The sequence below is a fragment of the Rousettus aegyptiacus genome, unplaced genomic scaffold (assembly GCF_014176215.1).
Source record: "Rousettus aegyptiacus isolate mRouAeg1 unplaced genomic scaffold, mRouAeg1.p scaffold_m13_p_2, whole genome shotgun sequence".
Taxonomy (NCBI): Eukaryota; Metazoa; Chordata; class Mammalia; order Chiroptera; family Pteropodidae; genus Rousettus; species Rousettus aegyptiacus.
The window spans coordinates 127,170,941-127,195,826 of NW_023416295.1; the positions used below are offsets into that span (position 1 = coordinate 127,170,941).

At 33.2% G+C, this 24,886-nt stretch overlaps 1 protein-coding gene across 1 annotated transcript; it reads right to left on the reverse strand.

Annotated features, from left to right (window-relative positions):
• Window positions 1–13,398: 13,398 nt before the first annotated feature.
• LOC107505949 (olfactory receptor 6C4-like) lies at window positions 13,399–14,340 on the reverse strand. Its single transcript, XM_016136380.1, has one exon. The coding sequence runs from the start codon at window positions 14,338–14,340 to the stop codon at window positions 13,399–13,401; it is 942 nt and encodes a 313-aa protein (XP_015991866.1).
• Between the last annotated feature and the right edge of the window lie 10,546 nt (window positions 14,341–24,886).

Genomic DNA, 24,886 nt, shown 5'->3' on the forward strand with positions numbered 1-24,886 from the left:
ATGTAAATGGAATGAACTCACCAATAAAAAGGCATGGAGTTGCAGAATGGATCAGAAAACAAAACCCAACCATATGCTGCCTTCAGGAGAAACATTTCAACTCCGAAGACAAATACAGACTCAAAGTGAAAGGGTGGAAAATGATATTTCAAGCAAATGGCATTCAGAGAAAAGAGGGAGTAGCTGTACTGATATCAGATGAAATAGACTTTGAAATAAAAAAAGGCAAAGAAAGATACTGAGGGACACTTCATAATGATAAAGCGAATCATCCACCAAGAAAACATAACACTTATTAATATCTATGCTCCCAATCAGGGAGCCCTGAAATATATAAACCATTTACTAACAGAACTAAAGGGAGAAACAGACCAAAACACTATCATAGTAGGGGACCTAAATATCTCACTGTAGGAAATAGACAGATCATCCACACAGAAAATCAATAAGGAAATAACATCCTTAAATGACACATTAGACCAATGAACATAATTGACATTTACAGAGCCTACCACCCCAAAACAGCTGTGTATACATTCTTCTCTAGTGCTCATGGAACATTCTCAAGGACTGACCACAAACTGGGACACAGAGATAGCCTTGACAAATATAAGAGGGTTGAAATCATACCAGCCGTATTTTTTTAGCATAATTTTAAAGCTGGAGATCTACAGTAAAAAGAAAGTGGGAAGAACAACAAATACATGGAGATTAAACAACATGCTACTGAAGAACAATTGGATAAGAGAAAAAATAAAAAGAAAGAACAAAGCGTACAGAGAACTGAATGATAATGATAGTACAACATGTCAAAACTTTGGGGACATGGCAAAAGCAGTCATAAGAGGAAAGTTCATATAATTACAGGCCTACCTCCCAAAACAAGAATGAGCCCAAATAAACAACCTAATGATTCATATCAAACACCAGAAAAGGAAGAACAAATGAAGCCTAAAGGCAGCAGAAGGAAAGAAATCATCAAAATGAGAGCAGAAATAAGTGAAATTGAAAACAAACAATGGAAAAAATAAAAGAAAGAAAGAGCAGGTTCTTTGGGAAGGTTAATAACACTGATAAACCCCTGACTAGACTCACTAAAGAAAAAAGAAAAAGGCACAATTAAACAAAATCAGAGAGGAATAAGGGGAAATTACGACACACATTGCAGAAATACAAGGGATCACACAAGAATATTATGAAAAAGTATATAACCCTAAATTAATAACCTAGAAGAAATATACCAGTACTTAGAAAAATATAATCTTCCTAGACTGAATCAAGAACCGGAAAATCTAAATAGACAGATCAGCAGTATGGAAATTGAAACAATCATCAAAAACCTACCAAAAAGTAAAAGTCCAGGACCAGATGGCTTCACCAGTGAATTCTTCCGAACATTCAAAGAAGATTTAATACCTGTTCTCCTCAAACTCTTTCAAAAACTCGAAGAGGAGGCAATACTGCTCAACTTGTTTTATGAGGCCAATATCACTCTGATACCAAAACCTGGTAATGAGAACACACACATACACACAAACTACAGACCACTATCTCTCATGAACACAGATGCAGAAATCCTGAATAAGATACTAGCAAACTGAATACAGCAACATATTAAAAAGATTATACACCACGATCAGGTGGGCTTCATCCCGGGGGCACAGGGATGGTTCAACATACGCAAATCGATTAACGTGGTACACTACAGAAATGCATTAAAAAATAAGAATCATAAGATCATATCAATAGATGAAGAAAAAGTCTCCCACAAGATACAGCACTCATTTGTGATCAAAACACTAAACAAGTCAGTATAGAAGGAAAGTACCTTAACATAATAAAGGCCACATATGACAAACCCTCAGCCGACATTATACTTAAGGGTGAAAAACTGCAAACCTTCTCGCTAAGATCAGGAACAAGGCAAGGCTGTCCACTATTGCTACTGTTATTCAACATAACATTAGAGGTCCTAGCAAGTGCAATCAGGCAAGAGAAGGATATAAAAGGCATCCAAATAGGAAACAAAGAAGTCGAATTGTCAATATTTGCGGATGACATGATTCTCTATATAGAAAACCCAAAAGACTTCACAAGAACACTACTAGAAACGATAAGCAAATACAGTAAAGTCTCTGGACACAAAATCAATATTCAAAACTCCTTAGCGTTCCTCAACTCTAATAATGAAGTGTCAGAAAAAAGAAGTGGAAAACATCATTCCTTCTGCCATTGCAACAAAAAGAATAAAATACCTAGGAATGGATCTAAAGAAACATGTGAAGGACCTCTATAATGAACACTACAACACCCTATCAAAAGAAATCGAAGAAGATACAAAGAAATTGGAAGATATTCCACGTTCTTGGATTGAAGAATCAACAGAGTTAAAATGACCATATTACCTAAAGCATTATACAGATTTAATGCAATCCCCATCAAAATCCCATCAGCATTTTTTAAAGAAATAGAACAAAAAATCATCAGAATTGTATGGAAGCACGAAAGGCCCCGAATTGCCGAAGCCATTCTGAGAAAAAAGAACGAGGCTGGAGGCGTCACTCTGCTCGACTTCAAATTATACTACAAAGCGACAGTAATCAAAACAGCATGATATTGGCAGAAAAACAGACACATGGAGCAGTGGAACAGAATTGAGAGTCCAGAAGTAAACCCATATTTATACGACAAATAGTTTTTGACAAATAAGCCAAAAACATACAGTGGAGAAAGGAAAGCCTCTTCAATAAATGGTGCTGGGACAACTGGAAAGCCACCTGCCAAAGAATGAAACTAGACTCTTGTTTATCACCGCACACCAAAATTAACTCAAAATGGATTAAGGACCTGAATGTAAGACCTGAAACAATAAAATGCATAGAAAAAACATAGGAACAAAACTCATGGACCTTGGACTTAAAGAGGGTTTTATGAATTTGACTCCGAACACAAGGGAAGTAAAAGCGAAAATAAATCAATGGGACTACATCAAACTAAAAGGCTCTGCTCAGCAAAAGAGACTGTCAACGAGGTAAAGAGACAATCATCCAAATGGGAAAATATATTTGCAAGCAATGCTTCTGATAAGGGCCTAATATCTAAAATATACAAAGAACTCATATGATTCAATAACAACAAAAATCAAACAAACCAATCAAAAAATGGGCAGAGGACTGAACAGACACTTCTCCTTAGAGGACATACGAATGGTTGATCAATATATGAAAAGATGTTCAACATTGCTAGCTATTAGGGAAATATAAATCAAAACTACCAATGAGATACCATCTCACACCTGTTAGAATAACTATCTTCAGCAGGACAAGTATAACAAATGTTGGAGAGGATGCGGAGTAAAAGGAACCCTCACACACTGTTGGTGGGACTGCAAATTGGTACAGTCGCTATGGAAAACAGTATGGTGTTTCCTCAAAAGAAATAAGAATTGATCTACCATGTGATCCAGCAATCTCTCTCCTGGGTCTTTACCACAAAGCCTTGAAAACCCATATCAGAAAAGATATTTGCGCACAGATGTTTATAGTAGCATTATTCACAGTGGTCAGGACATGGAAGCAACCAAAGTGTCCTCTGATAGATGACTGGCTTAAGAATCTGTGGTCTATATACAATACAATAGAATATACAATATTCTATATACAATAGAATATTACTCAGCCATAAGAAGAGATGAAATACTGCCATTTGCGACAACATGGATGGACCTCGAGATAATCATGCTAAGCAAAATAAGCCAGATGGTAAAAGTTGAAAATCACATGATATCACTTATATGTGGGATATAAACCTAAAAGCAACAAATAAACAAGACAAACAAACAGAGACTTATGGACATGGACAAATGACTAGTGATACTAGATGGTAGAGAGTGGGGGAGGTAGGGTGATGTAGATGGGGTAAGGTGGGTAAATGTAGGGCCTAGGGAGACGGTGGAGTGGGTAAAGGAGATCAAATATATGGTAGCTGAAAGAAACTGGACTTTGGGTGGTAAACATAATAGAATATACAGATGTCCAACTATAATGTACACCTGAAAATTATATAACTGTATTAACCAATGTTACCCCAATAAACTTTAATTAAATCAAAATAAATTTAAAAAGTGTATGGTGAAAAAAAGTGATGAAGAGATATAAATAGGGACATAACACATTACACTCATTTATAGAAATAAAATACCAGAAAAGACTGAGACAGTTCATTAAATGAGTAGACATGGCAAAATGCTGAACAACTGAAGAGCTATATTCATGATTATTTTGTATTCTTTCCACATTGGTTAATAATATTATGTAGGTTCCAGGTGTACTTGTCACAACACATCATCTGAATATTACACTGGGTGTTCTCCACCCAAAGTCAAATCTTCCACCACCATATATTTGACCCTCTTACCCTTACTTCCTAGCACCTCTCCTCTTCCCTTCTGGTAACCACTAAATTGTCTGTGTCTGTGAGTTTTTGTTTGTCTTGTTTGTTTGCTGCTTTCAGTTTTATATCCTACATATGAGTGAAATCACTTGGTTCTCAACTTTTTCTGTCTGACTTATTTTGCTTAGCATGGTAATCTCAAGATCCATCCATGTTGTCACAGATGGCAGTATTTCATTTTTTTTCTTATGGCTGAGTAATATTTCACTGTATATATATATATGTATGTATATATATAACATCTTTATGCAATCATCTATTGTAGGACACTTCCTTTGTTTCCATTGGCGACCATGAATAATGCTGCAATAAACATCAGGGCCAATATATCTTTATGGATGAATGTTTTCAACTTAGAAGGAAGATACCCAGAATAGAAATTCTGGGTCATATGATAATTCTAATCTTATTTTTTTGAGGAACCTCCATACTGTTTTCCACAGTGGCTGTACCAATTTACATCCCCACCAGGAATTCATGAAGTTTCTTTTAGCCCTACAACCTCTCCATTACTTGTTATTACTTGCCTTCTTTATAATTGCCATTGGACAGTGTGAGGTGGTATCCAATTGTGGTCCTTATTTGCATTTCTGTAACAGCTAGTGAAGTAGAGCACCTTTTTATTTGTCTGTTGGTCATTTGTATGTCGTCTTGGGAGAAGTGTCCGTTTGGGCCCTCTGCCAATTTTTTAATTGGATTGTTTGGCATTTTGGGTTGTTGTCGCTAAGTTGTTTAAGTTCTTTACATATATTGGATATTAACCCCTTACCAAAAGTGTTGTTTTAAAATATGCTTTCCCATTCAGTCGGTTGCCTCTTTGTCTTGTTCGTGGTTTCTTTTGCCATACAGAAGCTTTTCATTTTGATACAGTCTCATTCACTTATTTTTGCTTTTACTTTCCTTGTCTTTAAGGTCAAATTCACAAAATCCCCTTTAAATCTCAGGCCCATGAGTTTAGTACCTATATTTTCTTATATGCAATTTATTGTATAAGGACTCATATTTAGGTCTTAGATTCATTTTGAGTTAATTTTTGTGTATGTGACAGATAGAGTGCAGTTTTATTCTTTTGCATGTAGCTTTTCAAATTACTCAGCATCATTTATTGAAGAGGTTTTTTTTTCTCCATTGTATGTTTTTGGCTCCTTTGTTGAAAATTGTTTGCCCAAATACATGGGGGGTTATTTCTGGGCTCTCAATGCTGTTTCATTGGTTTGTGTGCTAGTTTTCTGCCAACAACATGCTGTTTTGATTACTGTTGCTTTATAGTATAACTTGAAGTCAGGTAGTGTGATACCTCTGGCCTTGTTCCTTTTCCTTAGGATTGTTTTGGCTATTTTGGGTCTTTTGTGATTCCATACAAATCTGATTATTTTTTTGTTATATTTATTTAAAAAACACCATTGGAATTTTGATGGGGATACATTAAATCGGTATATTGCTCTGGGTAATATCTTTCATATGGAAACTCTTAAAGATTTCCCCCCAAAATATTAGAAATAATAAACAAATACAGTAAAGTTGGAGGATACAAAATTAACGTACAAAAATCCACTGCATTCGTATATACTAACAACGAAATTTCAGAGAAAGAAATGACAAAAACAATTCCTTTTGCAATTGCAACAAAAAAAATAAAATATCTAGGAAAAAACAATGAAGGATGTGAAAACTATAGACGTTATTAAAAGAAATTGAAGAAGACACAAAGAAATGGAAACCTATTCCTTCCAGTATTTACCCTAAGCCTAAAGCTCAATTTCTGTTTTCAATCATCATGAACATTTATACATCATCTTGCTTCTCTACTGCACTCACAGTCAGCAGCTTGTGGCAATGATATTTACACGAATATAATTAAGGCTGAGTGTAAATAATATGACATTTCAGCCTTTACCTAGTCACAAAAATGAAAATGTTTTCACATGCTCGTTCATGTCTTCGCGTCATTGCCACAAATGTAACTAAACCAGAATATAGAGATGATTTATAAAATACTCTAAGATTTGCGGAAAATATTTTTCTCAGTGTGTACAAAGTAACAGCTTTCACTAGAGCCTGTCTTTCACTAATCTTTTCAAAAAAGTCCCCTACTACTGTTATAAACAATAACAATTACAAGTACGTTTGACATTGTTACCTTCGTATTTTACCATTAGTATCCTGACATAATTTTTTCTCCATATTTTTATCTGTGCAGAAGCAGATTAGGAGGCAACAATGGAAAACTGCACAACAGTGACAGTGTTTATCTTAGTAGAATTGACAGAGGACCCAAAACTGCAGATTGTCCTGTTTATCTTCCTTCTCGCCTGCCTGCTAAGCATGTTGGGCAACTTGGTTATCGTTACCCTCGCCTTGCTAGATTCCCATCTCAAGATCCCTATGTATTTATTTCATCAAAATATCAACATTTATTTTCATTTCCATTGTAAGCATTCCCAAATTTGACCCCTTCCTCTCCTCTTCTTTCATTTAACTAGAGCAAATATTTTAAAGGTTATTTTAATCAACTCTATGTATTAATTCATGGAAAATGTTATTTCCACATATGAGGATTATATTTTTTTCTTATATTTGATTTTCTGTAAATCTTGATAAATTTAAAATGATTATGTGATGTGAAATCTCCTAGATTTTTTTCTTTTCTTTTTTTTTTTTTGTCCTGATACACATTCTAATAAAGATATTTAAAAGTAGGAATCGGGACTAAAATGTCAATGCCATTCTTTGCCCATAATTTTTGTTAAGAAAACCTCAATTATTCCAATGTAATAAGAAACCATATGGTATAGCATTTCATATTATATTTTATTCTATTAAGTAAATAAATATTGACTCATGTATACTAAATCTAGGTAACTTTGATTAAGATAAAATGCATCCTAGAAAGATCACATTTGATACTTTACCAGGTATTCTTTATTCATCTTGGAAACAACTGTGGCTCTTAGATTCTACATCTAGAAAATAATAATAGCTAGTTATTCTATTTTATTTTGAGATGTTTTCAAAGCTAATTTGAATGTATATGATAAGGGAAAATCTACAAAACTCCACCAAATTAAAACAATAGACAGAAACACAAGGATGAAAAAACAATAAAAACACTGAGGCCCCAGAAAAAAAAAAAGATAAAGCAGCTATAGGAGAACTTCATATTTCAATAATAACTCTAAATGTAAATGGACCGAAGTCACCAATAAAAAGGCACAGAGATGCAGATAGGAACAAAAACAAAACTCAACCATATGCTGCCTTCAAGGGACACATCTCAGCTGTGAGGACAAATACTGACTCAAAGAGAAAGGGCAGAAAATGATACTCCAAGAAAATGGCATCCAGGGAGCAGCGGGAGTAGCAATACTTAACGTCTGCCAAAATAGACTTCAAGATAAAAAAGGTAAAGAGAGATACTAATGGACACTTCATAATGATAAAGGGAACCATACATCAAGAAGACAAAAAACTTATTAATATCTAAGCTCTCAGTCAAGGAGCCCTAAAATATATAAAGCAATTACTAACAGAACTAAAGGGAGAAACTGAGCAAAACATGAATGGTAGAGGACCTATATACCCCACTGTCAGATATGGATAGATCATCCAAACAGAAAATCAATAAGAAGAGAGAGAGAGAGAGAGAGAGAGAGAGAGAGAGAGAGAGAGAGAGAGGAGAGATAGGAAGAAGGAATGAAGGAAAAGAAGGAAGAAGGAAGGAAGAAGGGAAGGAAAGACGAAGGAAGGCAGACTTCCTTATCCCCTCCGTCTTGTCTTCTTCTCTTTTCTGGTCGTTCCTCTTCTTCGCTCTTCACTTCTTTTCCTCTGCTTCTCTTCTTCGTCTTCGTCTTCCTTCTCTTTCATTCTTCTTCTCCCTCCTCCTCCTCCTCCTCCGCTCTCCTCCTCCTCCTCCTCCTCCTCCTCCCTCCCGCCTCCCTCCCCCTCCTCTCTCTCTCCTCTCTCTCTCTCTCTCCCTCTCTCTCCCTCCCTCCCTCCCGCCCTCCCTCCCTCCCTCCCTCCCTCCCCTTCCCTCCAAAGAAAGAACGAAAGAAAGAAAGAAAGAAAGAAAAGAAAATCAATAAGAAAATAACATCCTTGATAACACATGAGACCAACTGGACATAATTGATATTTACAGAGGCTTTCATCCCCTAACAGCTGCTTATACATTCTTCTCTAGTTCAAATTGTCAAGGATAGCCCACGTGCTGGGACACAAAACTAGCCTCAAAAATATAAGAGGACAGAAATTATGCCAAGTATATTCTCTGATCATAATGCTTTGAAGCTTACTTTAACAAATCAAAAGCATAGGGGAAAAATGGTGCTAGCATACATTATTCTAGATTTTTTAAAAAGTAAGAGGCATATCTATCAAGTAAAGTATCAAGACTTCAGATTGATATTAACTTAATGAAATAAACTGCAAAGTGGCATTTTTTCTTCAGAGTTTAGGTAATTTAAATATATAGAGTGTGATATCATTGGATTTATGTTTTTAAATCCGTATGTGTTAGAGTTAAATGATGGAATATTTAGAGGTGAAATTAAAGTTGAAGAGAGTTATCACTTAAAGCATCAATCATGCTAAATTAATTTACTCAATCATATTGGATAGCCACTTATAATTTTGATATATTTTCTCCTAATGAGATGTTAAATGGCTTATATTGGACTTACTCTTCAGTATCTTACAATTTATACTGCTGATATGAAGATTTCGCATTAACATTAATGAGGTATCATCTATGCACAGTGAACTGTACCCATTTAAAACATACAGTTCAGTGAGTTTTCAAAATGTATACCCATGAAAACACCACCACAATCCTAACGCAGAACTTTTCTCTCACCCCCAGTATTTTCCCTACTGCCCTCCCCTTGCCCCTGACTCTATAAAACCACTTACCTGTTTTTGACCTCTATGAAATATTTCGCATTTTCTAGAAATCTCATATATAGATAATTAGATACTATCTAGTCCTTCGTGTCTGGATTTTTTTCACATCAGATAATGACTTCGAGATCTAGTTATTCTAGTTATTACTATTACTGCTGTAACAAATTGCCACAGGCTTAGTGTCATGTAACAATCCAAACTTATTCTCTTATCGTTCTGGAGGCCAAAAACCTGAATAAGTTTCACTGGGCTAAAGCCAAGGTATAGGTGGGTGTGGATCCTTTTGAGGTTCAGGGGGAGAATTTGTTCCCTAACCTTTTCCGGCTTCTAGAAGATACCTATATTCCTTGGCTTGTGACCCCTTCCTCACACTGCACCAACCTCTTGCTTCCATGTACTCAAATCTCCTTTCGCTTCCCTCTTTTGGGGGCACTCGTGATCACACTTCAGGTCCAATCAGATAATCCAGGATAATCTCCCCGTCTCGAGGTTACCTTAAGCACATCTGCAAAGTCCCTTTTACCATATAAGGTTCCAGGTTTCAGGAATTAGAATATGAGTATCTTTGGGAGCTATTATTCAGCCTACCTCACACCCAAAGGTTATCGGAGTTTTCCAAAGTCAGGGTTTTCCCTGACTCTTTTCTCTATCATCTCCATTTGGTTTTATGTCCACTAAGTGATTTCCTTCAGGTCTTTTTTTTTATCGTTTCAAATATTTTCTATCATGAATTTTTTCTCTTCTTACTTTTCATACTTTCTATTTTTTCTAATGAAGTTCTCTATATTTTTTATTCGTCCATTGAGCACAGTTATAGTCATCCCTTTAAATTCTTTACTGTTAAATATAACATTGTAGCCACATCAGGGTTGGTGTCTGCCAATTTTCTTTTCCTTTGATTAGGAGTCGTATTCTCCTTGGTTTTGTACCTTGGTAATTTCATGTTGTACCCTGCATGCCAATATTATATCATATAGAATATTGTCTCTATTGTATTCCTCTGAAGACATTTGTTAACCTAGCATTAAACTATTTAGACTCAAAACTGTAAATTCTTCCTCATCTTATGAGTAATGTTTCAAATCTCAGGTCAAGTTTTAAAGACTTAGCTGGCATGCTGTTTTACAGGCAAAGATTTTAAATATTTGTCAATTGATAGAATATTGTTGGTCGAGGAATGCTACAATTCTCCTTTATTGACTTATTCATGAAATGTGTTTCATTTACCTCCTCTTCCTAACTAGAACATTATTTTTATGAATTTTAATATTTTATTTGAATGGTTAATATTTTAAACCTGGATTCACTGGGAAACTTTTAAATGTTCATGGACACCATAAATTCTGAAATTTCATGAAAGAAGTTTGGATTAATTGTCCGAGGCCCAAATTTGACAAAGGACAGGTTCACTCATCCAATATCACTGCTACAACTTAGGGGGTATGAATTTTTATGACAATAGGATATATTAAAATAAAAATAGTCTTTTGTAAGGGAAGAAAGCATGTTTTACTTATATAAAGATAATCTAATGACATTTTTGAAGCAGGACAGACATGGCCATAGCCTAATAATGCTAACAAGACTCTTTTCATTTACGTATCTATTTTATTGCTGACACATACCTGAGCATAAAAATCACTGTTTTTTTAAAGGTACATGTCACTACCGCAGGAAAAAACTCTGAAATATCAAAATAAATTTAAAATGCTATCAAATTCAATTATTAATACATAAGATTATAATTTTAATAATAAAATTATCAACGTTTGACAATGACAACAATTTCCTCAGTTCTGCAAGTTTCCTAAATTCCCTGTAATTGATATTTGTGATACTTTCAACTGAGGTTAGTTGGAACAAAATAAGTTTTTTAAGACATCGCCTTGTAAAGCATACTGTATGTGGTGATGTTTTCTCCCAGTTATTATTTTTTCTACTGTCCAAGGGGAAATGAGTGAAAAATAGACTTTTGTTCTCTTCAGTTACTGGACTTAAATATTTGATTCATATTAATGATATAGTTTTGCAAAGGAATTCCACAAACTAAAGTTTCGTATACTGCTTTTAAAAATGTAAGAAATGCTTCCTTTACCAAGACACATCAGTTTTGTAACCGCTTCATGAAATCTCAGGAAATACATGATTTGAACAACTTAATGTTAAAGATTAAACAAAAAAAAAATCTTGCAAATAACAATATGCACTCCATATATATTGCTGAGTTTCAAAGACTCAAATATGAAATACTTAAGATTAAACCTTTAATCAACATTTTTAAGTTTTTTCCTGAATAACATGGAATTTGAAATGTAACATGCATGTAATTTTAAATATCACTTCTTACTGCTTTGTAGACTGAGAATCTCTGGCTAGTAGAGATTTCAAATTGATGGAATACTATGCTAAGCCATCTTTTCTGCAATTTTTATTAGTTTCCAGTTTTCTTTCAGAAAAAAAAAAAATGTGTTGTGTTTTAACAGACTACTCTGAATTGGCTTTTTAAATCGTGTGTATTTGCAGGTTTTAAAAGAAGTTACCTCTGTCAAAAAAACGTCTAGCTCTATGTCATTCTTTAATCTGTTTCTGAAAAAAGCAACCACCATAGGGCAAAATAATGTTTTGGATGACTATGATTAATCTATGAATGTTTAAAACAATGAAGAAATAAACGAGTGAACTAATGAGCCAGTTACCTGTTGATCTAAATAACTAACAAAATAACAAATGAATTCACTTGTTAACATCAACTATGTGTTAGGTCTTTAGGTGGTTTTTGATGTAATTATCACTAAGTGTATGGGAACTGACAAGGTCTATATTTTCAGTCTTTCTCTTCCATTTATTCCCAAGGTATTCTTTTAGTATCTCTGCTACTTAATAGATTCTCCACTATTAGATGAGTGAATAAAGAATTTAAGTGTACAAATTTGGCACTAATTAACTGTACACTTTAGTTACAGTTGGTTAACTTTAGGACTCAGTTTTTCTCATCTGCATATTAAAGAGATTTGGAGTAGAAATATCCATAGCCTCTTTAAATTTTAAAATTACCCATATTAGGAATCTGATCGATGCATTCTTAAAAATTAATATGAACTAGAAAAGTTCAGAAAGTGTCAGTTTTTACTTGTAATGGAGATTCTGCCTAAGGATATCAGATTATAAACATTTAAAGATTAACATGAAATTAGAAAGTATATGATTTAAGCCTATAAAGTCATTAACACCATGAATAATGTTAATATAGTTTTATTTCATATTCTTGCAAATGAGAACCAGTACAATGACTAAGCATAACACTAAATATAGGAAATTTGCTGTGAGAACATGTTTCTAATTAGCTTAAATTTGCATCATCTCTTTACATTTTTCATGGATAATTTATGTATAAATCATCATAAAGCATTTTACCTTCAATATTAAAATGAACATATCGATATTCTCTTCTTTAGAACTTACTTTCCTCAAACACTGAGTATGCCTAGGTTTTCATTAATATAAAATTGTGTGGAAATATAAAATTGTGTGGAAAGTCTAAGTTTAAATCTCAATATTATAATTTGAAAATAATCAACTTTATAACAATTCACTATATATTGCTTAAGCTATTATTAACAAGTTAAAATAAATTTCTTCAGTGTATGTATTTAATTATCCATTTATAAGAATAGAAATTAAAACCATATGGCAATTGATGAAAAAAAAGTCCTTTGTAAAAAATACTTTAGAAGTCATATTGCCAATCTTGACTTCCCCTCAAATCTTTTCTTCATAAGTGAGGTACAAATGCATGAAAAACAGCATGAAAGTGTTAGAGCACCTACATGCACACACACACACACACACACACACACACATCTGTACATTTTTAAGAACAATAAAGTGATGATAAAATCAACCTAATTAATAAGTAGTTTTACTGCTTCAATGTTAATATAGGAATATTACTGATATCATATAGAAAATATTTTTTAATTACTATAATGTACATCTACAGTCTTCCAAACACTTATTATTTATTTTAATAATGAACTTCTGGTACTTTCACTTTTTTAAAAAAACTGCTATCTTGGTGGCCATATCTTTGAAGGCTATTTTCACTTGTTTGTTCCTTAGGGTATAGATAAAAGGGTTCAATAGAGGGGCAACTGAGGAATTTAAAACAGCCACTCCCTTATTAAAAGTTGCTGCATCTTTTACAGAGGGATTTATGTACATAAAGATACAGCTTCCATAAGAAAGTGAGACCACAATCATGTGAGAAGAACATGTTGAAAAAGCTTTTTTTCTTTGTTGAACAGAGGGGATTCTCAGAATTGTCCTGATGATGTATGTATAGGAAAGAATCAATAGCATGAAGGTGAAGATGAGGGTAACCACGGCAAGGACAAACTCGACCAGTTCTATCACTCGTGTGTCTGAACAGGATAAATGCAACAATACAGTATAGTCACAGAAATAATGATTGATGACGTTGGATGCGCAGAAAGGCAGCTGGAGAGTCATTATATGCAGCACAATGACAACTAAAAAACCAGAAAACCAGGAACATAGGACAAGTTGAATGCAGAGTCTCCTGCTCATTATAGTTGTGTAATGTAATGGTTTGCAAATGGCAACGTAGCGATCATAAGACATAGCAGCTAAGAGGTAAAATTCGGTTGCTCCCAGAAAGATAGCAAAAAAATACTGAGTGAAACAACCAGCAAAAGAGATAGTCTTGTCTCCAGTTCCAATATTGACTAGCATTTGGGGAGCAAAGACAGAGGTAAAAGATATTTCCAAAATGGAGAAATTCCGGAGGAAGAAGTACATAGGAGTCTGAAGGCGATAATCCAGCAGGGTCAGAATGATGATAGTCAAGTTTCCCATGACACTTAAGACATAAGTTAGCAACAGAAAAAGGAAAAGCACAGCTTGAAGCTCCGTGTCATTTGTCAGTCCCAGAAGAATGAACTCTATCACTGATGTCTGGTTTCCCACCATCTAACTTCAGACAAATTAAGGTAGATAATAATAATAATAATAATAATAATAATAATAATAATAATAAGTTGGAATAAAAACAAGTTTCCAGATTTTTATTGAAATATAAAATTGGGGTAAAAAATTAGAAGCAAAATTTTAAACTCAGAATCTTTCTCTACTCCTTATTTCTAAAAATGACATATCTGAAAGCAACATGTGAACAAGACAAACAAACAAAAACTTATAAACACAGACAATAGTATGGTGGCTACCAGAAGGAAAACGGGCTGGGGGAAGGGTAGAAAAAGGTAAAGGGGGTCAAATGCATGGTGACAGAAGATTTGACTTTGGGTGGTGAACACACAGTGCAATATACAGATAATGTATTACAGAACTGTGCAGATCAAACATATAATTTTATTAACCAACGTCATCTCAATAAATTTAATAAAATTTTTAAAAATGAAAACTACGTATCTTTTAAGGAAAAACACCTCTTATCTTACTTCGTCAATAAAGGTACTGCTTCTTAGGGATATTTTCAACTAAATAAATATTGTCATATTTATTTCTCATCATTTTCCCACCTGTTTATAGTTTCCTTCTTATCACTTCTATTCTGATTTTCCTGTAATTGGATGCTGTCGCATGTGCATACACAAATCTAAAGCAAATTTAGAGAGTACGTTTTATTTGAGATTTCTTAAATTAGCCTTTTAACTCTCAATTTATTAGCCAACAAAGGAAATATAATCCAAGGTATGAACTATAGGAATAAAATTAAAGTTGGTCATTTTCTTCTTTTTGCCATTTTGCATTTTTCCTTATTTCAACTTCCTAATTTTGAATAATAATTCTGTATATCTACTGAAGCTCACAGCCTGGATAGATTTTTCTTTTAATTCTTAATAAAGTGCTTGGAATTCATATTACTTACATTTTCTGGGTTATGACAAGGGCTCAATAAGTGCATCACTGTTTGATATAGATATTTGGATAGTCAGCTCTTAGTTAAATATTAAATCAAAATAATCTCACTGATTATGCTTTCTTCCTGCACACAAGTGCATCAACATATTACAGTTTCTTAAAAAGTTAATTCAAGTTCAGCTCTCCATACAATTTTATCTAACAATACAAATCAACAATTCTCTTCTTCTTTATAAAAATTTACCATAACACTGGGTCATAAAGTCAAATTATTTTTAGTTATATCAAGCATGTATATCTTATCTGTCCATCTTTAACATAAATAAATTGTCCACAGGAATAGGCTCTTATTCTTTTATATCTCTTATACAAGGCCAGAAAATTATAGCTTAGGTAAAAACTTCAATGAAAAATATATTTTTGACTTTTCTTTAGATTCATAGCTTTTTATTGAATGCTGTAAAATTGTTCTGCAAATAAAAAGTCCAGTTCCTCAGGATTTTCTTTTAATAGTTCCATCATCAGACAAGAATATATAGTACTAAGAGAATGATTTTTCCACTCAAAAAATTATAAAATTATTTTCACTTTAACAATGTTTCACTACATGTTGGCATATTTTCATATTATAACATGGAATAAGTTAGCAACAGTCACACATTTTATATCCTTATCAAGGTATAAATTTCAATAATGTTTAATACAGATAAAGGACAATTTTGACAAATTACAAAGTTTTGTTATCTAGAAATTTTTGTATCTAGAAATTTTTGTATCTAGAAATTTTAAGGGTTCTTAGTATTATAACTTTAGCCAATTTTCACTTTTATAGAAAATTTTCTCTTTTGTTAAATATGGTGGTTTCCCCTTAGGCACAGAGGTTATGTTCCAAGACCCCAGTAAATACCTGAAACCAAGAATATAGTACCAAACCCTATATAATACTATATTTTTTCCTACATATGCATATATGTTACCTTTTCTCTTTGGCATATCCACACTACCAACATTTCTACCTTCGAGTTTTGGGGCCATTACTAAGTAAAATAAGGGTTACTTGAACACAAACGCTATGATGCTGGTGACAACAGATCTGTAAACACGAGGGCTACTAAGTAATGTTATACAGTGTGGATATGCTGGACAAGGGATGATTGATGTCCTGGGTGGGATAGAGCAGGAGAGCATGAAATTTTATCACACTACTCAGAACGGTGAGCAATTTAAAACTTTATTTTTTATTTCTGGAAATTTCCATTTAATATTTTCAGATCACTGCTGACTGAGGGCAATAAACTCCACAAAGCAAAACAGCAGATAAGGGGGGCTACTGTACCTCTATATTCACATATTTAAAAGTTATAATATAAAGAAATAACTAAAAGTTATAATATGCTATAAATTATACAGTTATATTAAAATTCTATAATGTTAATGAATAATTAGATTAATGCACTGATAAGGTAAATTTAAGTGTTAATTGAAATCATGGCTATCTGTGTCTGGATATATTATCTTAACTACTTTAAAATGAGTACAGATAAGTGAGTGTGGGGAATTTTTTTAAAAGCACAAATAATAAATTTTTAAAAATATTTAGAGTCAAAGAAATATTAAGACAGTACTTTCGCTATGACAAAATCATTTATTAAATTGTAATATTGCCACGGCTAGTTGAACTAAATCATAGGGATTTGAATAACTGGTAGTGCTTTTCTGCTTCGACATAAAAATAAGTAGTGTGTCAGATAATTTGAAGATATCGGTGTGAATCTTCTAGCTTGAGATTTCAGATATTAAGACTTAAAATTCTTAGACAGTAATTAATCAAGCAATTGCATTCACTAAGAAACACCGATATCCTGAAATTTCTATTACTGAAATAGTAATGTTTTGACAAAACAAAAACTTTGTAAATGATTTCGACATAGAAACACTTAACTGAAAAAATAAGGGTTCAAAAATGAGAGCAAAAACAATATTTTTATATTAATAAGTCATCTCAACATCTGTTAAAGGTGAACAAAATGATAACTTGTATGTAAGAAAAATTTATACAAACCTATTCGTTTCAGCACAGTAAATGATAATCTTTTATTATAGATTAGTGCTGTCCCAAAAAAGAATATATACATTTGCTAATATGTATATATGATTAAATAATAAATACTTGACCCAAACAAGATTTATTTGGCCAAAAATATATTGTCTTCAAAAGATTTACTGCTAGGACACTGATTAAAAATATATATATAAGATTTCATTGTAGTTAAAAGGACATGGAAGAACATTCCTAATCTTTCCTGAATAACTTTAGTTATGAATCCATTCTCCCAAAGTAAAATCATCTCCATAATGAATAATATGTAACTTTTATGTTTAGCCTCTGTCTCCTTCTGTGGTGGACTACAGAGCTTTAATAAATGCCTATCAGTTTATGGAGCATTGTTCTAGAGTACATGTAGGACAAAAATTAAGAAAATCGAACCTGTCAGAAGTAGGAATGGGCATAGCAGAAAACAGAAAAATTATGATGTGCTTAATTTAATTAATTAGACTCTAATTCTGTGAGTATGGTGTAATATTTTCTGCCTGAAAATATGTATATATGCTAAAATGTTATGTTTTGAATTTTTATCTGTATTTGTTTAAATCAATCAAAATTTTATTAAAAAGAATGTGTGTGCAGTTATTAATTGGGAGGCAAATAAAATAACAAAGAGACAATACCTTGATAGTTAAATGCAGCTATCACCAACCCTTTCCTTCCTCAAACAGGTGGATCAGTTCTGCTTCAGTTCCAAATCAGCTCTTTTTATAGCTGAATTGGAGACTTAAAAGTTTAGAGCCCATTGGGAAATGGTCCCTGGGCCATCAAAATTTGTCTCCTTCTAATTGTCCAGAAATGCCTGGCTTTGTATCTCAACAAAGATGGATTACAAATCAGTTAAAAAGAAAACAAAGCATATAATCAGGTTGCAATTCTCTGCCAAGCCTTCTTTACCAGTTTATTGCTCTTAGAATTTATCTGTTCGATGTGACTAGATATCTCAAAGACTCTGCACTTGCTCTTCCATCTTCTGTAATGTTCTTTCTCCAGACATCATGACCGGCTCCCTCATGTCATTCAGATCTCAGAATTGAACATGCCTCGAAATCATCCTATCCAAGATAGTCACTACTCAATTATTCATGCCTTGACTTACTTGATATGTTTTACCTAGATTTTTTAAAGTTCACATCACTCCTAAATTATATTGTTTCTTTATTTGCTTATATGTTTATTATCTATCTATCATCCTCACTAAATTATAAGATCCTTTAAGTGAAGAACTTTATTGAATGCTGAATATCTAAGATTTAGGAAAGTGACTAGTGCATATCTGGAATCCTATAAATATATATTAATTAAATCTTGTTTTTAATTTGAATCTTATTTGATATCAATTTTCCCTAAGCTTGAGCTGTCTCAACATGTCATGTTGCCTTTATTTTTTATAAGAAATCAAGTCTTTGAATGAACTATTCCTTTTCTCCAAAGTAACCCAAAGATATTTAACTACAGAAGAAGACAAATCAAAAACAATTTGAGCAAACTCTAAATAAATATTGGATTTATATCAAGTGCTTCCAATATGGTAACCTGAATGGCCCTCCTAAGAATTCTGTTAAGGAAATACATTTCACTGTACTGTAACATTTCCCATTCAAGGGATAACATTAAAGGAAATTTGAAATCTCTTCCTGGGAAAACATTGGTTAATATTTCTGATTAAATCATGTAGACACACATGCAAACATCACAAACAAAACAGTTAATCATTTTTAGAAGTAATGTAAATGCAAGAAAAATTAAATGGAATATCACGATTATAGTTAAATAAAATTTCTTTATAATTATTTTCTTGTTAACTCAATCCTATTTTTAAGTTATTATATAGATGATCCTTCTAATCTCCAATATACATGTGCAAAGCCTCAGTATAAATTCAATTTATTGATGAGAAATATATCCAACCAAACATATGTTTAAAAAATCATCAGGTCTATCAAATGAACACTGTATAAAGTAAATATGTAAAAAAAAATAAACCATATAATGTATAAATATTCAGTTTTATGTGTATATAGACTACATATATGCATTATATCTTATATAAAATATAAAATACATATATAAAAAGATATACATATTTGTTAAATATAGTATACTTCAAAATGATTATAACCAATAAAAAGCTTCTATATACAAAATAAAAATATGTAAAAGTATTGTATGTAATTTGAACTTCTTCCAGGTATACAAACTGCTTGCCTAACACCACAGTCTCACACAAATATTAATATTTTCTCAGGAAAACAGGTTGATTTCACTCAAACCTCCCTTGATTCATATATATGGAAATACCATGATTTCCTCTTTTGATATATTTTCTCCTCACGTGACTTCTTTGGCACTTAATCTAGGACTCTGAAATAACAATTGAATTACTCTAATGATAACTTATCTCCCTATATTCTCTTTGCTCTTTCTTTCAATGTATGCCATATGGATCCTGCCGAACATTTCTCAAACATCTCTTTCATTGAATCACTTTGTTGTTTGAAATTCTACCTCAACAACCCATACTCTTTGTAATGCCTTATATGAGAAATATTTACTAACATCTCTGTATGATGATGGAAGTTTTTGGCACTACCTTGTTCTTTATATATATGTACACACACACACATACATACATACATACACATATATATTCCCTGCAAGAAAATCATACAGCATGATACCTTTGCTCAACAATTTGTTGAGGGTTTATCTAAAGCAAATTAAATTTCTAAATTAGATGTTGTTTTGAGGTATAATTGATTTATGATAAATTTCTCATTTTTAAGATATACAATTTTATGAGTTTGATATGTTATATACCTGAAAACTTCACCACAACCAAGATAATAAACATATCTATTCAATCCTAAATTTTCTTCATGTCCCTTGGTAATCCTGTCTCTCATCCTGCCCCATTCCCACAAAACTGTTATTTTTATAACTATAAATTATTGTATATTTTCTAGAATTTTGCATAAAAGAAATAATATATGTTAGTCTAGTTTATTTCACACGTCATAAGTATTTTGACATTCATCATGTTGCTTAACTGTACATTCCTTTATTATTTTTGAATATTATCTCATTTTATGAATATACCACAATTAGTTTAGACTTTTCTTAGATGTATATTTGGGCGTTTCCAGTTGGGCTATTACAAATAAAACCACTATGAATATTTTTCACAAGTCTGTGTATACACAGATGCTTTCATTTACTTGTGCGAATGCCTAAAAGTGGAATGGCTGGGGTGAACGACAGATGGATCTTTAGCTTTTTAAAGAAACTGCTAAACTGGTTCCAAAGTGGTCATAACATTTTATATTCTCTACAGCTATCTATTAGAGTTCTATTTTTCCACATTCCTACTAACATTTGGTATGGTCAATCATTTTAATTTTAGTCATTCTATTAAGTTTGCAATGGCATCTAAATATTATTTTAATTTTAATTTTCCTAATAACCAAAAATGTCAAGAATCTTTTGTGTGCTTATTTATTATGGGTATATGTATGTTCTTTGCTGAGGTATCTGTTTAAATCTTCAAGCCATTTATATTGGGTTGTTTGTCTTCTTAATGAGCTGTAAAAGATCTTCATATATATTAGGAAAAAATCCATTATCTATTTTCCAACAATCTTCTTCAGTCTTTGGCTTACTTTTTCATTTTCATTACAAAGTTTTTGAGGGATAAGTCTTTTTATAAATCCAAATTATTGGTTTGTAAATTTTTTTTCATGCTTTATTTGTGTTAAGAAATCTTTGCCAAAAAAAAAAAGACTAATTTTTTTTCTCCAGAAGAGAAATATTCTGTTTTCTTCCAGGAATTTCACAGTTTTAACCCTTATATTTAAATCTATTATTCATTTCAAGTCAATTTTTGTAAAACATGTGAGGTAAGAATAAAGGTTTATTATTTTGTATATGAATAGAAATTGTTCCACCTTTTGTTGAAATAATAATCTGATATTCCTTTCTCTATTTAATTGTTTGACACTTTTTTGAAAATCATTGACCTATCTGTGTGTGTGTCTATTTCTGGACTCTATCTGTTTCACTGATCTATATGTCTATATAACAATACTTTCCTGTTTTCATTACTGAATCTCTATGTCTTGAAAACAGTGTAAGTTCTCCAATCTCATGCCTGTTTTTCAAAATTGTTTTGGTATCACATTCTTTGAATTTCCATTAAGTTTTAGAATGGCCTTTCTAATTTCTGGAAGAAAAAAAAAACAAAACCTGATAGAATCGTAATAAATCTCTAAAACATTGTTTTGTAGACGTGACATCATAGCAATATTGAATCTTCCAATTCGTGAACATAGCAATAGACATGTAAACTAAAAGGGAAAAAAAATCCTGCACTCAGGAGTTTACATCACCTACACTCATACTGATGTGTATTTAAAGAAAAAGTCATAAGCATATATATATACAAAGGAGTATGATAGCTTTACATAAAATAATTGATATATACAAAATTACATGATTATAAGCCTCATCATATATGCCTCTCTTTCAACTGCTTCCCACTCTCCGTTTTCTAAATCCCTATATAGAAGGCTTCAATTTTTTGTAATTGATTCTACTTTCCTTGCCTCTGAATATATGTGCTCTTTCTTTTATCTCATAAAGACAGCGAATTACTGAATATCTCCTTTGTGATTTCTTTTCCATTCCTTTTCTAAAAATTTTCTGTTTCTCCCCTGATACAGAAATATAGTTTTAACATCATAGGCCAGCTGTGCTACAAGAATAGCCTAACTGATCTCTCTGAATCAGTCTGTATCATGGAACACCCATCACCCCCATTTTTCTAATTTTAGTGTTATAATTACCTTGCTTAAAAACCACCCCACTGAGGGGGTCACCAGGATAGAGTAAGCAGATCTCAACAGGCCAATGCAGATTCAGATTCGGCCCTGTTGTAGGAGGGCTTAACACTGGCAAGATGGTCCTCACTTGCAAGCTCCACAGGAAGAGGGCTTAACAAAGGGAAAATGGTGTCTGTCCCTCCAGCCCTCGCCCTGAAGCCACACAATTCAGTCTTTCCCTGTATGTCTCTGGCACCACCCAAGCTGCTGTCCCTCCACCACAGCCCAGGAGTGTGCTCCAAAATCTTTAGAAGACACAGAATGCTGAAATGTCAAATGAAATGGGGAGTCACAGGGTTGTGGCCACCGCCTGGAGGAGCACACGCTGATACAATTTTTACATCCTGTCTGAGGAGAAATCCACTCTGGTTACCCAGCAAAGAAAGAGGTAAGATCTGTCCATCCCAATGGCAAGGCTCAGAACCAACAATTTTTGAGGACCTTCCCTTTGCCATCATTGCATTATGTTTTCCTACACATTATCTGACTTAATTCTCACAACAACCCCAAGAGATCACTATTGCTACCCTCATTTTGTAGATGAAAATAATCAAGACCCTGGGTGGTTAAGTCGCTCATGGTCACTCAGGTAACTCATCTGCCTTTAAAATTTTAATCCTAAAAAATTGAAAGAATTTGGACCCTCTTAAACTATATCTATTCAACAACAACAACAACAAAATCTCATTACCCACATACAATTTCTAATATATTAGCTGGCATCCAGATTCTTCTATACCATGTCATAAATACATGTTTTAAATCTTTTTTGTCAATAGTTAAATTTGAACATTTTAACACCTCAAACTAGTGAACCTCCAGGCCTCTAAACATGACGTGTGCCCTCTCAATGCAAGATGTTTCTCAGGATAGCTTACATACCACATAACTGTAAAAGGATGGGAGGGAACATCGGCCTTCTTTTTTTTTTTTTTTTTTTTTTCGTACCAGCCAGCATTATGATTTTTTAGTAAATGAACTAAACTAAGAAAACATGACATCATTCATGACAAAAGATAAAGTGCTAAGGGTAAGGTTAAAAGTGGGTTGAGGAAGTGACTGATAAATGAATTTGCAGTAGGAAATGAATAAAAAAAACGACAATAACATCTCTAACATTCCTGTGCTTCAGTTTCCTCATCTGTAAAGTGGAGATCATATTAGCACCTACCTCACAGTTTACCGTGAAGAATAAGCTTTAGAACAGAGATTGGCATATAGTCAGTACTAAATATGTGTTAAGTTCCAATATTATTCTCCTTTGAATCTGCTCTCACATAGTGGATAAGTTCACTAGGGAAGGATTTATCAGCTTTGCAACTGTACAGGTAAATGTTATTTTAAAAGACCAAGAATAGAAGGCCTATTTTTACCAACTGCTGACTCTAATTTCTCCAATTAAGCATTACGAGCTATTCTGGCATTTTCTTTGCATAGTTTCCACAAATATCCAACATCAGGGTATTACCATTGTTTTCTTTTTCTATAGTTTTTAAATATAGCATGTAGCAAATGTTAGGTATATTCTTAATCACTTCTTTATTGTAAACTTCAGTGAGTAGATTAGTGCTTTATTTTCTAAAAGGTAATCTATAGGGACTATCCTGAGAGTAGGGCGAGCTGGTGGCTACTGGGGTCATTAGAACTGTTTCCTAACTGCAGCTGTAATTCATGCTGTGATCAATGCAGTATTCTGATTCAGAAAGTAAAGGCAAGCCATGTAAAAGAGTCCAACTAAAAGACATAAAAAATATTTGAAGCTTGAGGATGAAGTTAATATTCAGAAAGCCAGACAGATGAAGGCAGGGAGATTTCGATAAATCAGGTGGGTAATAAGAAAGGCAAGTTCAAGAAATTGGCTCTGTTACAATACATCGTTAACATTTCCTGCTTTCTGCGCTGTGCTTCATAGCAGGAACAATTTCACTTAAAAAGTCAAAGAAGGATCTGACAGATGTGATTCTTAATATCATTATCAGGAACCCGTTATGCATCTTTTATCCTTTGCCATTTCTACATAACAAAGATCCCCTAAACTTCCTGTCTTAAAACAGCAAGCATGTATTATTGCTTCGAGTCTATGATCAGCTAGGCAATTCTGTTGATGTGAATGGACTGCAAACCAGTCTAGAATGGCCTCAGTTGGGATGACAGCTTGCTTCAACAGATCTCTCTTCTTCCAGCAGGCTAGCCTTGGCTTGTTCTCATGGGAATCACATAGGTGCAAGAAAGAAAGAGCAGATATATTCTTGGTTTCTTGATTTTTACCCTCTGAACTGTCACCATATTCCTTCTGTCACACTCTCTTTGCAAAACAAGTCAAGAGTCTAGACTAGATTCAAAGTATGGGAAATAGACATTTTCCTGCTGAGTGGAGCTGCAGAGTTACATTGCAAAGGACATGTATTTTTTTCTATCTACCACACATCTCACAAGGAAATCCCTAATCACTTTCGAAGCTGTGGACCATATTTGCATCCTAGGGTTGCCATAACAAATTACCACATACTGGGTGTCTTAAAATGACAGAACACTCTCTTACAGTTTAGGAGGCCAAAAGTCCAAAACCAAGTTGTCAGCAGGATTGATTCCTTCTAAAGGCTCTGAGGAAAAACCTGCCCCATGCCCTTCTCCTAGCTTTTTGTGGGTG

Coding starts and splice junctions, on each gene's coding strand:
- LOC107505949 (XM_016136380.1), bottom strand. CDS start 14,340: ATGGTGGGAAACCAGACATCAGTGATAGAGTTCATTCTTCTGGGACTG.